At 41.2% G+C, this 19,268-nt stretch overlaps 1 protein-coding gene across 1 annotated transcript in view; it reads right to left on the reverse strand.

Annotated features, from left to right (window-relative positions):
- The window catches only part of NOX5 (NADPH oxidase 5), a 209,147-nt gene that overhangs the window by 135,974 nt on the left and 53,905 nt on the right, over positions 1-19,268 (reverse strand). The window contains exons 4-6 of the mRNA XM_053719575.1: positions 15,740-15,974; positions 11,673-11,826; positions 2,492-2,697 (exon numbers count right to left, since the gene is read on the reverse strand). Of these exons, the coding sequence (XP_053575550.1) occupies positions 2,492-2,697; positions 11,673-11,826; positions 15,740-15,974 (595 nt within the window). The remainder of the gene's footprint in view (positions 1-2,491; positions 2,698-11,672; positions 11,827-15,739; positions 15,975-19,268) is intronic.

Raw genomic sequence — 19,268 nt, forward strand, 5'->3', positions numbered from 1 at the left:
CAAATCCAAGACAATACGCATCCTTTCCTATTAACCCTGGTAGCTTTCACCTCACCAACTACCCACCAGCTGGAAACGGAACTTATACATGCACGAAGAGAACAATTTCCAATCTTACATGATAAGCAGCTTAAGCATGGACACGCTGATTCCCAAATAGAGCAATCTATAATAAAGGCTGGTGTCGACTATATGATATGTTTTTATGTCATCTAATCTGGCTATCATACTAGTTGGTTGATTTTCCAGGACATGCAATTTTCTTTGCTCTGCTTGCTTGCTCCTAAAGTTAACCACCTGCATACTAGCATACTAGCCAACTGTGAGTACTGTTATGTGCAACATTTAAGTTAGTTACTTGCTATGGTAAGGCTGCTTAGATGAATGCTGCATGCAGAGCTCTATTTCAGCAATGTTCTTATTTAGTTGTTTTGTCTTTTGAGCAACCCTATTTAGCACGAGTACTGTTCATGTAATATTTGTGTACCAATGTTCTGTTTGTCTCCTTTGAGGTCTATATCCTTTCCTTTTCCCACTGTATAGTATAACATTGTCTTATGGTCATGCTATCACTAGTGTTATGACATACAAGTTTGATAATACGGATGTAATGGCATTAAAAGACTGATAGGATATTTCTCTAGAGATATTTTATATTACTTATTGTATTTAAAGTTTAGCTGTACCCTGGATTAGTAAGTCAGATCATTTATGTCACCTGTAGTATATTACTTAGATGCTTATAATCAACGTCCTTAGTTAATAATATATTGGCGACCCGTAAATGAGAGCATTAGTTTCAGACATCTTATAGTGCAATTTATATGAGCTCCATGGCAATTGTGTACTAATCCCTAATCCTTATTCCTATAAGAGTATTAACTTATAAAGGCCAAATTGAACTTTACGCTGTCAGCGGCCGGGTCGGTGCGATGTCCCCAGTAACTACTGTTTGGGGCCCCGTTTAAATGTACATAGCGAATGCTAACCCCCAAATGTTTGATTCCCCTTTATTGCTATTGCCATTCTCACCCACTTCATGTTATTTAACCTAGCTCCCCATGACAGACTCTATATCTCAACTACTTCTCATTACTCTCCAGCAGAGACTATATGCAAGGTTTATCATTTCCTGGCTAGAGAATAGCAGTATAACCAATCTTAAACATTAGGGATTTCCAGTTCACCACTCTGGAGCTATACTCATAAAAATGAGGTTATAGCTATTCTTGCCCTTTTTTTTTATTTGGAATTTGTATATATCTGACTATGTACTTTTTTATGACTGTGCATTATATTCCAATGTCTATACTACTCTAGTTTTGGCAATTCTGCATATAATGTACATGTATGTAATAACCTCAATAAAAATTCTTAAAAAAAAAAAAAAAATGAGTTAAAGAGAGACAAAACCAAAATTTTTGCTGTCATGATTCAGATAGAGCATGCAGTTTTAAGCAACTTTCTAATTTACTCCTATTATCAATTTTTCTTCGTTCTCTTGTTATCTTTATTTGAAAAAGCAGTAATGTAAGCTTAAAAGCCGGCCCATTTTTGGTACAGCACCTGGGTTGCACTTGCTAATTGGTGGCTACATAATAGAAGAAAATTAGAAAGTTGCTTAAAATTGCATGCTCTATCTGAATCATGAAAGAAAACATTTGGGTTTTGTGTCCCTTTAAGATTTTATTCACTTTACAAGTGAAGCACAATCAATAGCGCGGGAGTGCGTTATCTTATCGGCTTTCTGCAAAGAATAAAGCACAATCTGGTATTACTAGTGGATGGTTAAAAATTGTAATAGCAAACATTACAAAAAGTGTCTTGTGAGCAGTGAATATAGCATATTAAAGCTAAATGGCTAGAAAGGTCAAAATTGAAATGTGTATGAATGTAATTAAATTTTAAATAAAATAAGTGACACAATTCATACCACCACCACCTCTCTGTGTTTGAATTGGTGCATGGCCCCTCACAGCATATGTGCATATGCCTCTGGGGAACACAATAACAGTATTAACTGTTACTAGAATACATTTTTCCTATTGGAACCCATGCACGTTTCATTTTTGACTTTTTTATCCCTTTAATTCTTTCATAACACTGCTGTTCTAAATTATTTGTCACTGTCACCTTAACATTCAATACTATTTACAGCACTATCCCAGGAATAACCATCTGCTATACTGCACCTTAGTAGGCAATTTCTCTGCAGTAAAACCCAGTCAATTAGATGCAGTCAAATAAGAATCATAGTAACTGGAATGTATAAGCTGCAATCACAGCTATGTAAATCCTTTATTTAATAAGACAGAAGTTTAAAAAATGACAGTTGGAGGACATGAAATTATATCTACTGTACTTTTTTTCTGCTGTCAGTGTAGAAGTGAAATAAATATAATTGGTTCACACAAAACAAAGTGATTTTGTCTGATTAAAATAACATACATATATTATAATTTTTTTCTTTAAAATAATGTAATATAGTTACCTCAAAGTGACCACCTTTCCTGACAAAAGTGCTGGAACATACGATGGTCAGGCAGATGAGAAGTGTCAGGAGGATCCCTGTAATGGATGCAGAGCCATAAACCCAGCCGATACCAGGGCGCAAGGTGAGAAAATATTCCCAAAAACTATACGTGCCATAGTTTGAGGTCATATTAACTGAAAAATAAACAGAACACAGGATTAAATCTTATTGTAAAGGGTGTGCAAGAAGGAACAGGAACCATACCACAGTATGTGTAACTAGGGTTGCCACCCGTCCCTTAAAATACAGAACACTTATAAGTTACACCTGCTGCAGGGTGTGCAGAGAGGAATATGAATAGTGTTGTCCAGAAACACAATACATGTTCCTCCCTGCGCACCCTGCAGCATGTATAACTCATAAGTGTCCAGGAAAACATGGCTGAGGTGGCAACCCTATGTGTAACTCATAGCTGTCCATGGAAACATTGCTGAGGTGGTAACACTATACTTGAGATGTACACAAGTTCCACAGCTCAATCGCTGCAGCAGCTACCAAGTAAGACTGAAATAAATCACTCTTTGACCCTGATGATCAAATATTCTCCAGCTTGGAGAGAAATTATCGTGCAGACTTCACAGGGGCTGAACACTCAGAATTCTCTAAGAAAAAGGCCGGAAGATGGTAGCCCCAGAGAGATGAGAGATACCTCCCACAAAGCTCTCCATTTAGATGAGATGATCTAAAATGATCCTCCAGCACTGTGAGATCCTTCACAAGACCCTAGGCAGGCACATTTTCCTATACGTCTCTAAGAGGCATTCCCTGCATTTATTTATGTGAAGGAGAGATAAGCCTGGTGCAATATAGCACTGCATGACATGAGAGTTTTGTTACATTTTCACTTTGTTTTTTATATTACTTTAGATTTCAGATTGTGTCCTTTAAGTTTTATTACATTTAAGCTTTGCACTTTTCAGGGGAGTTCTCTGGACTGAACAAGGAGTATGTGTCACGCCGAGCCACTCTAGCCGTTGCTAGGGGCACAGCGTCTCCTTCCCTGCTCATTGCCTAGGGCTGTGTCGGGTCTGGAGGCGTGCGGCGCTGACATCATCGTCGCACGCTCCTCTCCTCTCTAATTGCTGGATTGATTATTGCTGCTGAACCTTGCCTGTCTGACTGCTCTGCTTATTAACCCCTGTTGTTCTGGATTGCCTCTTTGTTGCCGAACCCTGCCTGCCTGACCATTCTAGTGGTTTACCCTTTGACTGCTTTACTGTTGCCAAATCCTGCCTGCCTGACCATTCTAGTGGTGTGCCCTTGGACTGTTTTGCTGTTGCCAAACCCTGCCTGTCTGACCATTCTAATGGCTTGTCCTTGGACCGCTCTGCCGTTGCCGCTAGGGGCTGCCCTGCCTGTGGTGAGTGCCGCCTTCCTCATCTTACTAACTTTCTCTGCTCTGGGATATTCCCTATTTTTCCGGCTCAACGCCGGGATAACAAGACTACTGGCCGAGTTTGGTCTGATAGAGGAATATCCCACAAGCCTTACATTATACTTGGGTCATGCAGCCAGATGAGGTGGCACAAGCTGTTTATCTTCATGGACAGATGCTGGGAACCCATACCACACAGTTGCAGAATATGGATTCCAAGCTAGAGGCTATTACCGCTCAACTCTCCTTACTAGTTACAGCAAGGAATACCGCTCCTGTTGTTGCACCACCAGCCCCTACTCCTAGTACTGTGACTTCTTCCTCTGCTTCTGGAAGTATACCCCGGATACCATTGTCTGACAAGTATGAAGGTACTACTGATTGCAGGGGCTTTCTAAACCAATGTAGGCTGCAATGATCCTCACACCTTTAAGTCTCACCAGTCAAGGGTCACCTTTATCATTTCTTTAATGAAAGACAAGGCCCTAACCTGGGTCTATGCCCTTTTAGAACAGAACGCTACACTCCTGCATGATGTTGATGAGTTCATATCTGCATTATCTTCTGTGTTTGGGGCTTCTGGCCATACCTCTGCTGAATAATATTCACTCCTGGATCTCTGCCAGGGCAATAGAACTGTGGCACAATTTGCCATCAAGTTTACACCTTGGCACTTGAAACCACTTGGGATGGCAGTGCTCTCAAGGCAGCCTTTAGGAGGGGTCTGCATGAAAGCATCAAAGATTAACTCACTTATCGTGATATTCCTTCTTCTTTGGATGACTTTATAATGCTTTGTATCAGTCTGGACTCTCGCTTTCAGGAGAGACAAGCCGTGAGAGACAGAACAAGGAGGGTCCTTCCTTCCCGTCCTCATGTTCGCCCAGTTTCGGCAGCATCCGCTACCCCTTCAGCAGCTCCAGTTACCTCAGTGGAGGAACCCATGGATCTCTCCTCCTTCAAACCTTCAGAGTCTGAAAGACAGAGAAGAAGGAGACTGAGACTATGGCTTTTATTGTGGATCTAACTCTCACCAACTAAAGGACTGTGACATACGGCCAGGAAAAGCCAATGCTTAGGGGATAACACAGGGGTGCCTCTAAGCATTATCTCTACTAAATCCCCTCACTCCTCTCGGATCCTGGTACCTGTCACCCTTACCTTCCTTCCGAATACTGTCCACACTCAAGCCTTCATTGATTCAGGGGCAGCTGGGAACTTCCTGGATCACCGTTTCATGATTTAAGCTGGCTTACCTCTTCTGCAGAAAAGACATTGTCTCAAAATAACTACTCTGGATGGCACCCCCCTGAACTAACCATGGAGGAAAACATCCAAGAGAACCTAGCTAAAGGTTTCATTCACCCTTCCTTTTCTCCTGCTGGGGCAGGTTTCTTTTTTGTCAGCAAGAAGGATGGCGGGCTCAGACCCTGCATCGACTACAGGGCCTTGAACAACATAACCATCAAGAATCGCTATCCCATACCATTAATCACCGAACTGTATGACTCACTCCAGGATGCTCGGTTCTTCACTAAGCTAGACTTACGTAGGGCATACAATCTAAATCATATCTTTCCAGGCCACGAATGGAAGACCGCCTTCAACACGAGATCTGGGAATTACGAATACTTTGTAATGCCCTTTGCAGTCTTCCAAGCATTTGTCAACATTGTGTTCCGTGACCTCCTCAACCGCACTGTCATCGTCTATCTGGATGACATTGTTATTTTCTCTTCCACTCTGGAGGAGCATCATAAGCACATGAGACAAGTACTTCAATGTCTCAGAGACAAGTCTTTGGTAGCCAAACTCGAAAAATGTGAGTTTGACCAAGTTCAGATCCAATTCCTTGGTTACGTCATCTCGAAAGAAGGTTTTGCCAAGGATCCTGCTAACCTCACCGCAGTTCTGGATGGCCTCAACCTACTTCTCTAAAAGAATTACAGAGGTTCTTGGGGTTCTCCAATTATTCCCGCAAGTTTATAAAGAACTTTTCTCAAACAGTCGCTCCTCTCACTGAATTAATAAAATGGAACAATGACTGTACACATTGGTCTCCCGAAGCCATAAGTGCCTTCTCTAGTCTGAAAAAGGCTTTCTGTTCAGCTCCTGTGCTCTGCCATTCTGATCCCGACCTACAGTTCACTTTAGAGGTTGATGCCTCCGAGATAGGGGCTTGAGCAGTTCTTACCCAAAGGGATCCTTTGACTTCCAAGTCACATCCTGTAGCCTTTTTCTCTAAACGCTTTACTCCTGCTGAGAGGAACTAAAATGTGGGTAATCGTGAACTCTTAGCCATTAAGATGGCTTTGACCAAATGGCATCATTAGTTAGAGGGCACCACCAATCCCATTCAGATTCTCACTGGCCACAAGAATCTTACTTACTTAGAGACTGCTCATCAACTCAATCCTTGACAGGCCAGGTGGGCCTTGTTCTTTTCACGTTTTAACTTTGTGGTCTCTTATCTTCCTGGGACCAAGAACAAGAAGGCGGACGCCCTTTTCCTTCACTCAAGTGTTTCCTCAGAAACTCCTATTGAACACATCATACCCCCCTCCTGTGTGGTTGCCCAACTGAACACCACCCTTCTGCAAAGATTGCAACGTGCCCAGTCTAGTAGACCTCCTGGAGCCCCCATAGCCTCCGATATCCTCTTTGTACCTCTGAACCTATGCACCCCTGTGCTAGCCTGGGCTCATGACAGCGAACTCTAAGGACATCCTGATTTGACTAGGACTTTTAAGCGTCTTTCCCAACATGTATGGTGGTCTACTATCAAGTCTGACACTCAGGATTATGTGAAGGCCTGCACGACTTGTGCTGCCAATAAGACTCTCCGATCTTTGCATCCTGGCTTGCTCCAACCATTGTCCATTCCCAAACAACCATGGACACACATAACAATGGACCTTCCTCCTTCTGACCACCATACAGTTATTTGGGTTATGGTGGATCGCTTTTCCAGACTGGCTCATTTTGTACCCCTAACCAAACTGCCTTCTGCCCAAGAATTATCGTCTCTCTTTCTCTTGCATGTGGTATGACTTCATGGCATTCCTGTGAACTGAACACCACCCTTCTGCAAAAATTGCAACGTGCCCAGTCTAGTAGACCTCCTGGAGCCACCATATCCTCCGATATCCTCTTTGTACCTCTGAACCTATGCACCCCTGTGCTAGCCTGGGCTCATGACAGCAAACTCTAAGGACATCCTGATTTGACTAGGACTTTTAAGCGTCTTTCCCAACATGTATGGTGGTCTACTATGAAGTCTGACACTCAGGATTATGTGAAGGCCTGCACGACTTGTGCTGCCAATAAGACTCTCCGATCTTTGCCTCCTGGCTTGCTCCAACCATTGTCCATTCCCAAACAACCATGGACACACATAACAATTGACCTTCCTCCTTCTGACCACCATACAGTTATTTGGGTTATGGTGGATCGCTTTTCCAGACTGGCTCATTTTGTACCCCTAACCAAACTGCCTTCTGCCCAAGAATTATCGTCTCTCTTTCTCTTGCATGTGGTATGACTTCATGGCATTCCTGTGAATATCGTTTCCGACAGAGGTCCACAATTCATCTCTGCCTTTTGGAGAGCCTTTTGTAAGTTGATTGAAACCACTGTTTCTTTGTCTTCTGGCTACCATCCTCAAACCAACGGACTAACTGAGAGAGTAAACCAGTATCTTGAAGCCTACCTTAGAGCCTTAGTGTCAATGCTCGCCATACCAATTGGTCTGAGTTGCTACCCCTAGCTGAGCTAGCAAGAAAAACTCATTGGCACTCTTCTCTTCAATGTTCTCCATTTAAAGCTGCAGCAGGGTATCAACCTCGTGTCTTCCCTCTTTCTGCTCAGTCCACTGGGGTTCCTGCTGCAGACCGACACATCACTATATTCACCATTCATTGGCAACGTATTCGCTCTCACCTTCGTTCAGCTGTCTCTAGATATAAGAAGTTTGCTGATCGTGATAGAGCTTCTGTACGTGCCATCCTAGTGGGTGAACGTGTTTGGATCTCTACTCGACACATTCATCTACGTCAACCCTGTCACAAATTGGGGCCTTACAAGGTCCTGAAAAGACTGTCTCCTGTTGCCTACAAAGTGGCCTTGCTCAAAACCCTACGCATATACCCAGTCTTTCACATCTCACTACTCAAACCTTACATCAAGAACAGATATACCCAGCTCCAAGCTCTTCCTCCTCCGCTCCTGGTCCATAGTGACGCTGAATATGAAGTAACTAAGATCCTGGACTCCAGATACAATGCAGTATCTGATACATTGGAAGGGTTACTCGGTGGCAGATCGTTCCTGGGTTCCTGCCCATGACGTGCATGCTCCATCCTTCGTCTCAAGATTCCATGCTGCTCATCCATTGAGGCAGACTCTGGTTCCTGGAGGGAACCCTTGAGTGGGGTCTATGTCACAACGCGCTGCTCTAGCAGTTGCCTAGGGCTGTGTCGGGTCTGGAGGCGTGCGGCGCTGATGTCATCACCGCACGCTCCTCTCCTCTCTGATGCTGCTCAGACGCTTGTGGCATGAATCTATGCCTATGTAAGTGTTCCTTTTACGATCTATCACTGCCCAAGTATAGGTGTTACTTTTTGTGCTCCTGGGTGTGATAGATCGTACTTTTCTTACTGCCTTATTGTTATACTGCTGGTGAACTCTGCCTGTCTGACTACTCTGCCTCTTAACGCCTAAATTGCTGGATTGATTATTGCTGCTGAACCCTGCCTGTCTGACTTCTCTGCCTCTTAACCTCTAAATTGCTAGATTGAAATACTGCTGCTGAATCCTACCTGCCTGACTGCTCTGCTTATTAACCCCTGTTGTTCTGGATTGCCTCTTTGTTGCCGAACCCTGCCTGTCTGACCATTCTAGTGGTTTGCCCTTGGACTGCTTTACTGTTGCCAAATCCTGCTTGCCTGGCCATTCTAGTGGTGTGCCCTTGGACTGTTTTGCTGTTGCCAAACCCTGCCTGTCTGACCATTCTAGTGGTTTGTCCTTGGACAGCTCTGCCGTTGCCGCTGGGGACTGCCCTGCCTGTGTTGAGTGTCGCCTTTCTCATCTTACTAACTTTCTCTGCTCTGGGATATTCACGCCGGGAGAACAAGACTACTGGCCGAGTTGGATCTGATTACAGTATGTCTCAATCTCTCATACTTCACATGATATGTTCTTTTTTACACCAGGTCTTACTGATTTTTCTTGCCAGCTGTATGCATGATAAGTTTGCCAAAAGTTCACAATTCACTTATTTAACAAACAGAAAAGTAATATAGACTAAACTAGAGACATATGCAAGTAAAATTATAGTGAAAACTTTTCAGTTTAATTTGTATTTGCTTCAAACTGAGAATTCATATTAGTGTCAGGTGGTCCACCTTTAACATCACTATACCCTGTAAGATTCTGTATCCCAGAGACCCTTTCTATGGAAGTCAGCTCTCATTGCTCTGGGACTTACAGGTTCCGGTACTTTTGCTTAGTTCAGCCCCTGTGAAGTTTGCACCATATTTTATCACTAAGCTGGAGAATCTTTGATTATCGGGGCCATAGAAAATAACGAAGCGCTCTGGGATACAGAATCTCACAGGGGAGATTGAAATTAAAGGTACATTCAACCCATTGTTTTTTTTCATGATTTATATAGAGCATACATTTTAAACAATTTTCTAAATGTGTTTCATTCTCTTTGTATCCTTTGTTGATAAATCAGCAAAGCACTACTGGAAGCTAACTGAACACACTGAGTGAGCAAATGACAAGTGGCATATATGAGCAGTCACTAATCAGCAGCTAGCTCACAGTAGTGCATTGTTGCTCATGAGCCTACCTAGGTATCCTCTTCAATAAAGATAAATCCCAATGGATAAGACCAGCACAGTCCATAAGAGAACTACCATGGGCAACTGCCAAGCCCACAAACAATAATCCAGAAATGAGAAAAGTGGTAGTCTCAAAAGATATAAAATGTTCCTTTATTAGTTACACAGATCCAACAAAAAGCACGTTTCGAGGAAACTCAAATTTTTTTGTTTCGTGATTCAGATAGAGCATACAATTTTAAGCAACTTTATAATTTACTCCTATTATCAATTTTTCTTTGTTCTCTTGCTATCTTTATTTGAAAAAGAAGGCATCTAAGCAATTTTTTTGGTTCAGGACACTGGACTGTACTTGTTTAATGGTGGGTGAATTTATCCACCAATCAGCAAGAACAACCCAGGTTGTTCACCAAAAATGGGCCGGCATCTAAACTTACATTCTTGCATTTCAAATAAAGATACCAAGAGAATGAAGAAAATTTGATAATAGGAGTAAATTAGAAAGTTGCTTAAAATTGCATGCTCTATCTGAATCACGAAAAAAAATTTTTGGGTTCAGTGTCCCTTTAAGGGGAGTTTCCCCGAAACAATGTGCTTTTTTGGATCCCCTTGTGTAACTAATAAAGGGACATTTTATATCTTTTGAGACTACCACTTTTCTCATTTTTGGATGCTTTTAAAAAAAAAAAAAAAAAAAAAAAGGCTACAAAAAGAATGAAATTTTATAATAAAAGTAAATTTGAAAGTTGTTTAAAATTGTATGCTTAATCTGAATCATTTGCTCAAGCATGGTATCACAGTTTACTCCACCTGGAAATTCAAACCCAGAGTCTGGAGTAAACTGCGCTGCCATACTTGAGCAACTTTTTCTATATATGGCATTGGAGACACCAGGGCAAGCTGCATTTATCCGGACAGATTGCAAGGGAAGTTTAACGTCCCTTTTCCTCATTCATTTAGAATTTATTTTATATAATACGTTGTTTATGTGTGATATTTTATGATATTTCTGCTTAATATGAATCATGAAATATTTTGGGTTTCATGTCCCTTTAACAGGGGAACATCTGACACGGATATAAATGATCAGTTTGCAGCAATTACAAATTAAACTGAAATGTTTTCATGGCAATTTAACTTATTTTTGCTTCTAATTTAGTATGCATTACTTGTCTCTTACTTTAATAAGTGTATTGTGAATTTTGAGTAAACCACCTGTCTAGAGTTGGCAAGATAAATTAGTAAGACCTAAAGGTGTAAACTGCTTAGAGCATATCAGGGGAATTGTGAGAGAGATTCAGACAGGCCATGAGAACTCCAGTGTCCTTCCCACTTTCAGAAACTCTCAGTTTTATTTTAATACAACAAATACATATGATAATAATTTGCTAAAGGGATACTGAACAGAATTTTTTTTTCTTTCATGATTTGGGTAGAACATGCAATTTTAAGCAACTTTCTTATTTACTCCTATTATAAAATTGTCTTCGTTCTCTTGGTATCTTTATTTGATAAAGCAGAAATGTAAGATTAGGAGTCTGTCTATTTTTGGTTCAGCACCATGGATAGCGCTTGCTTATTGGTGGCTACATTTTTAATAAATATTTCTCAGAAATTACACCATATTGTTTTTACAACCTATTTATCTTTGACTGTCTGACAGCAACAGAAGTACCATCCTGGAGTAATGTTCTTGTTTGTTATGGACAGTTACATAAAAGCTTTCCTATATGGAAAAGATTATTGATTTAACTTGGAAAAATTCTCTATAATGAGCTTCTCATCTGGTTTGGATAAAATAAGTATAATTCTATTATGAAGAAAATATTTTTATTAGCATTTACATGGGTAAACAATAAACAGAATTTGCTGAACAATGCTGGATAAAAGTTATTGTTACTGTTCATTTCATTCTTACCGAAATTTATGACATGAGCAGCAGTGTGAACGATTGTCAGAGCAAAGATAGCATAACCCACCAGCTCATGCAGGACAACATTCTGATCCAGAGGCAGGAAGCGCACAACACAAGTAGCACGCAGCCACGTCAAACACCTACGAAGCATCAGCACCTAAAGACATACAGTAGATGGGAGGTCACAATAACATGCAACATCATACACAGCATCCCACTCATCTAAGTGTAGCCTTCTGCACAGAACTCTAAATGTCTTACCAGATTATTATTAGATATTGTTCTACAGCTTAAAAGTGTGGGTGTTAACACAGGTTTCCTAAAAGCTAGAAGGTTGCATTGGTGGAGTCATCTTTTTTTGCTACCTTGTTTTCTTATTTAAATTCCAATTTCTGCAAAGGGGTTAAACATAGAGAAGTGCCACTCGGGACCCACAGAGCACTGCTGGTCCCGAACAGAAACCTCTGCTGATTAGATCCAAATTGTTAAACTAGTGCTGCTGATTGGATCTACTGGAGAGACATGGAACACTGCATGGGAGTGGTGACATCACCAGCATCCCTGGATTCCACAAGAGATACTAGTTCACTGGACCACCAGGGATTTGGGGGTAAGTGTAGGGGGGGCAACAATAAATTTTGGAAGTGCCCCCCCATGACGACATATAGTTGTCATCTGCACTTAACTAGTTGTGTGGATGTTAAACATGTGTTGTCAGAACAGGTTAAGGGGTAAATGTAAATTAAGGGGTTAACATTTATTTTTCCTTACAGGGACAGTCTACTCCAGAATTGTTATTGTTTAAAAAGATAGATAAATACAGTTTTGCATAACCAACACGGATATATTAATATACTTTTTTCCTCTGTGATTGCCTAGCATCTAAGCTTCTACAGACAGCCTACTTATCTCAGTTCTTTTGACAGACTTGCATTTTAGTGTTTAGTGTTGATGCATAAATAACTCCATGGGAGTGAGCACAATGGTATCAATATGGCAAACATGAACAAACGCTGTCTAGCTGTGAAAAGCTATTAAAATGCACTGAGATAAGAGGTGGCCTTCAAGGGCTTGGAAATTAGTATATGAGCCTACCTAGGTTTAGATTTCAACAAAGAATACCAAGAGAACAAAACTAATTTGATGATAAAAATACATTTTTTAAGTTGTTATAATTGCATGCCCTGGCATGTATTTATCAAGCCGTCAACAGCAAATACGCTAGAATTCCGCAGTGTATTTGTGGCGAGCCTGATTCGCTTTAGTTATCAAACCCTACAAACCGGCAAAAGTAGAATTTGGTGACGTAACATACGATCTGCCGGTCTCAGTCTGACACAGATCGATGCTTACGTCACTACAGATGTTCTGAACACAAGTTCGGCACAATCTGACTACTTTTGGAAGTTATCAAATATCTACCAGGTACGTTCGGCACTATTCCGGCCCAGTGTACCTGGTTTTCAGGATGCCATAGGAATCAATGGGAGTCGGAAAGCAGCGAGAGCTCATGTTCGCTGCTGCCCGATATACCATTAATTCCTATGGGAACGTATACACCTAACACCCTAACATGTACCCCGAGTCTAAACACCCCTAATCTGCCCCCCCTACTCCGCCGCCACCTACATTATACTTATTAACCCCTAATCTGCCCCCCCTACACCGCCGCCACCTACATTATACTTATTAACCCCTGATTTGCCGCCCCGCCACCACCACCACCACCACCTAAATAAAACGTATTAACCCCTATCCCGCCGCTCCCGGACCCTACCGCAACTTAATAAACTTATTAACCCCTAAACAGCCACTCCCGGACCCCGCCGCAATTAAATAAACTTATTAACCCCTAAACCGCTGCTCCCGGAGCCCACCACCACCAACATTATACTTATTAACCCCTAATCTGCCCCCCCCCCACACCGCCGCCACCTACCTACATTTTTTAACCCCCAACGTCGCCGCCACTATATTAAACTTATTAACCACTAAACCTAAGTCTAACCCTAACACCCCCCTAACTTCCAATCAGCCAATAGAATGCCAGCTCTATCCTATTGGCTGATTGCATCAGCCAATAGGATTTTTTCTACCTTAATTCCGATTGGCTGATAGAATTCTATCAGCCAATCGGAATTGAAGGGAACGCCATCTTGGATGACGTCATTTAAAGGAACCTTCATTCAGTCGTCGGCCGTCGTTTGAAGAGGATGCTCCGCGTCGGATGTCTTGAAGATGGACCCGCTCCGCACCGGATGGATGAAGATAGAAGATGCCGTCTGGATGAAGAATTCTGCCCGTCTGGATGACCTCTTCTGCCTGGCTTGGATGAAGACTTCTGCCCGTCTGGAGGACCACTTCTGCCCGGTTGGGTGAAGAAATCTCACGGTAGGGTGATCTTCAAGGGGTTAGTGTTAGGTTTTTTTAAGGGGAGATTGGGTGGGTTTTAGAGTAGAGTTGGTTTGTGTGGGTGGTGGGTTTTAATGTTGGGGGGGTATTTGTACTTTTTTTTTTAAAGGTAAGAGCTGAATACTTTGGGGCAATGCCCCGCAAAAGGCCCTTTTAAGGGCTATTTGTAATTTAGTGTAGGGTAGGGCTTTTATTTATTTTGGAGGGCTTTTTTATTTTGTTAGGGGGATTAGATTTTGTAATCTTGTAATTATTTTATTATTTTCTGTAATTTAGTGTTTGTTTGTTTTCGTACTTTAGATAATTTTATTTAATTGTAATTAATTGTATTTAATTTAGGTAATTTATTTAATTATAGTGTAGTGTTAGGTGTTAGTGTAACTTAGGTTAGGTTTTATTTTACAGGTATATTTGTATTTATTTTAACTAGGTAGTTATTAAATAGTTAATAACTATTAAATAACTATTGTACCTAGTTAAAATAAATACAAAGTTGCCTATAAAATAAAAATAAACCCTAAGCTAGCTACAATGTAACTATTAGTTATATTGTAGCTATCTTAGGGTTTGTTTTATAGGTAAGTATTTAGTTTTAAATAGGAATAATTTAGGAATTGTAGTAATTTTATTTAGATTTATTGTAATTATATTTAAGTTAGGGGGTGTTAGGGTTAGGGGTTAATACATTTAATATAGTGGTGGCGACGTTGTGGGCGGCAGATTAGGGGTTAATAAATGTAGTTAGGTTGCGGCGACATTGGGGGCGGCAGATTAGGGGTTCATAACTATAATGTAGGTCGCGGCGGCGTCTGGAGCGGCATATTTGGGGTTAATAATATAATTCTGGTGTCAGCGATGTCGGGGGCGGCAGATTAGGGGTTAATAAGTGTGAGATTAGGGGTGTTTAGACTTGTGCTTCATGTTAGGGTGTTAGGTTTAGACATAAAAAGTATTTCCCCATAGGAATCAATGGGGCTGCGTTAGGAGCTGAACGCTGCTTTTTTGCAGGTGTTAGGTTTCTTTTCAGCCGGCTCTCCCCCATTGATTCCTATGGGGAAATCGTGCACGTGCACGTTTTACCAGCTCACCGCTAACGTAAGCAGTGCTGGTATTGAGGTTAGATGTGGAGCTATATTTTGCTCTTCGCTCACTTTTTTGCGGTTAACGCCGGGTTTGTAAAAACCCGTAATACCATCGCTGTCTGTAAGTGAGCGGTGAGCTTAAACTGCTCGTTAGCACCGCACCCCTCCTAACGCAAAACTCGTAATCTAGGTGATTGTATTTTGCATGCCTGGTTTGGCTTGCCACATTGTTTTTTCTATATTACAGTTATTTGTTGACTATATTAAAAAAGATGGAGGGTGTAAGAGGTTTCCGTAAACTTGTCTCCTGTGCATGGGCAAGACATCACTACTGGTGCTACATGCACACTGGTCACATGGTTTTGCACACATCTGCTTCTAGCTGTTGTATCTCTCAGTTAATCCATTGCATATAGCACACCCCCTCCCCATCATTTCAATATTAATATACACCGTTTTATAGTAATGACATTTTTGTGTAGATTTGGATTCTTCACAATGTATTACTCAAAGTGGCCTCTCATTTGAAAAGTTTACACTCCTTGCTAGATAAAACTGATTACAATGGCCACTCACCACAATAAAAGTGCAGTTAAAGTTCAGACATTGTCCACAGCCCTTTGCCACCATGATCCAGCCTCCAAGATGGGCATGAATGACAGCTGCATGTATAAAGAGCAGAATGTTCACACACCAGTAGGTGCACATGAACAGCAGCTTGCTGCGGTTGTTATGCCAGTAAGCTGGTGTCAGATAGCGAGGTGTTTGTCTCTTCTTCTCCACGGTTGGTGGCTTCAGCCAGTTTGCGGCACTGGGTAGGAAATAAAACAATTCTTTAAAACATGAATACGACTAGAGTCTCAATAAAATACTATAAATATTAATGCACAATTTGTTCTATTTTAGGCTAAACCTAAATTAGCAACCTAAATTGTATTATTGCATAGCCTGCATTTCATTCCTTATAACTAGTGCTGTTTCAGTACACACACTATCATTAGAACTAATATTAGCCAATTTATCAAATGTCGTGCGGACATGATTCGATGTAGTGAATCATGTCCGCCTGACATCTCTAAATGCCGACAGCCAGAAGGCTCGCACAGAATAAACAGCATGCGCTGCTTGGTAAATCGGCTCCATAGTCTCTCTTTACAACTGCCTATATTGTCCCACTCTTTCCTATAACCCTTCATTTTGCTCTATATAAAAAGAAAAGGAAAAACACAAAATAATATGCTCATCTGGCAAAATAAAGCTGCACTGTTCATTGCACAATCCTTCTTAGATATGAAGGTACATGCAGCTTACAATTTAATGCCCCTTTAATAAAGAATTTATAATTATATAATGTTTTAAAAAATGAAAAATATTAACTAAACACAGGAGTATGACACAAGTGTAAAATAAATAGATTACTATATATTTTTTTACATATATTTGCGTCTTTTGCAGCTGAAACCCATTCCTGGTGAAGTTTGTATGCACAAAACAAGTCTTTTATACCATTTTGTTGTTAAGCAAAATACCCCAAGAAGCTAATTTTCTTGTAAAATTTGCTAAACATTAAATGAAAATATCTTTAGGGGTTATGCTTAACACTTGACAAAGGCCCAGTTTATAAGTGGAGCGCTAATGCTAGCTCAGGCCTCGTATAAATATTTTGCATAAATAAAAAGAGAGAAGCGCTCAACCTGGGAACGAACAATAGCATAACAGCTTGTTCTATGGCTAGTTACCACCCAAGAAGCAGCCTCTTTTTGCTCAACATGTGCCTTTCACAGAGAGGAACTTTCCTGAAGCATATCAGTCTGATCCTGACTTCACAGTACAGTCCAGCCCCGAAATACCAGGTAATCCCTCTCTGAACGAGAGAAACGGCAAAACCCCAGACGTAGGTTTCGGCCTATTGTGGGCCTCGTCAGTGAGGTGCAGCCATATCCCTCTAAGCACACTGAGCAACGGGTCTACGTCTAGATTCCCGCATCACACTTAGGGAGACTTCCCTAAGTGTCATACGCCTAGATTTAGAGTTTTGTCGGTAACGACCCGCGTAGCTAACGCTGGCTTTTTTCTGGCCACACCTTTAAAATAACTCTGGTATTGAGAGTCCACAGAATGGCTGCGTTAGGCTCCAAAAAGGGAGCGTACAGGCATATTTAACGCCACTGCAACTCTCGATACCAGAGTTGCTTACGGACGCGGCCAGCCACAAAAATGTGCTCGTGCACGATTCCCCCATAGGAAACAATGGGGCTGTTTGAGCTGAAAAAAAACCTAACACCTGCAAAAAAGCCGCGTTCAGCTCCTAACGCAGCCCCATTGTTTGCTATGGGGAAACACTTCCTACGTCTGCACCTAACACCCTAACATGTACCCCGAGTCTAAACACCCCTAACCTTACACTTATTAACCCCTATTATGCCGCCCCCGCTATCGCTGACACCTGCATATTATTATTAACCCCTAATCTGCCGCTCCGTAAACCGCCGCTACTTACATTATCCCTATGTACCCCTAATCTGCTGTCCCAAACACTGCCGACCCCTATATTATATTTATTAACCCCTAATTTGCCCCCCACAACGTCGCCTCCACCTGCCTACACTTATTAACCCCTAATCTGCCGAGCGGACCGCACCGCTATTATAATAAAGTTATTAACCCCTAATCCGCCTCACTAACCCTATAATAAATAGTATTAACCCCTAATCTGCCCTCCCTAACATCGCCGACACCTAACTTCAAACATTAACCCCTAATCTGCCGACTGGAGCTCACCGCTATTCTAATAAATGTATTAACCCCTAAAGCTAAGTCTAACCCTAACACTAACACCCCCCTAACTTAAATATAATTTAAATCTAACGAAATTAATTAATTCTTATTAAATAAATTATTCCTATTTAAAGCTAAATACTTACCTGTAAAATAAATCCTAATATAGCTACAATATAAATTATAATTATATTATAGCTATTTTAGGATTAATATTTATTTTACAGGTAACTTTGTATTTATTTTAACCAGGTACAATAGCTATTAAATAGCTAAGAACTATTTAATAGCTAAAATAGTTAAAATAATTACAAAATCCCCTGTAAAATAAATCCTAACCTAAGTTACAATTAAACCTAACACTACACTATCAATAAATAAATTAAATAAAATACCTACAATTACCTACAATTAAACCTAACACTACACTATCAATAAATTAATTAAATACAATATCTACAAATAACTACAATGAAATAAACTAACTAAAGTACAAAAAATAAAAAAGAACTAAGTTACAAAAAATAAAAAAATATTTACAAACATAAGAAAAATATATAAGACCCCCAAAATAAAAAAATGCCCTAACCTATTCTAAATTACTAAAGTTCAAAGCTCTTTTACCTTACCAGCCCTGAACAGGGCCCTTTGCGGGGCATGCCCCAAGAAATTCAGCTCTTTTTCCTGTAAAATAAACACATACAATACCCCCCCCCAACATTACAACCCACCACCCACATACCCCTAATCTAACCCAAACCCCCCTTAAATAAACCTAACACTAAGCCCCTGAAGATCATCCTACCTTGTCTTCACCATACCAGGTTCACCGATCCGTCCTGGCTCCAAAATCTTCATCCAACCCAAGCGGGGCCTAGACATCCATCATCCGGCGGCTGAAGAGGTCCAGAAGAGGCTCCAAAGTCTTCATCCTATCCGGGAAGAAGAGGCGATCCGGACCGGCAACCATCTTGATCCAAGCGGCATCTTCTATCTTCATCCGATGACGACCGGCTCCATCTTGAAGACCTCCAGCGCGGATCCGTCCTCTTCTTCCGACGACTTCCCGACGAATGACAGTTCCTTTAAGGGACATCATCCAAGATGGCGTCCCTCGAATTCCGATTGGCTGATAGGATTCTATCAGCCAATCGGAATTAAGGTAGGAAAATTCTGATTGGCTGATGGAATCAGCCAATCAGAATCAAGTTCAATCCGATTGGCTGATTCAATCAGCCAATCAGATTGAGCTTGCATTCTATTGGCTGTTCTGATCAGCCAATAGAATGCGAGCTCAATCTGATTGGCTGATCGGATCAGCCAATCG

The sequence above is a fragment of the Bombina bombina genome, chromosome 6 (assembly GCF_027579735.1).
Source record: "Bombina bombina isolate aBomBom1 chromosome 6, aBomBom1.pri, whole genome shotgun sequence".
Taxonomy (NCBI): domain Eukaryota; kingdom Metazoa; phylum Chordata; class Amphibia; order Anura; family Bombinatoridae; genus Bombina; species Bombina bombina.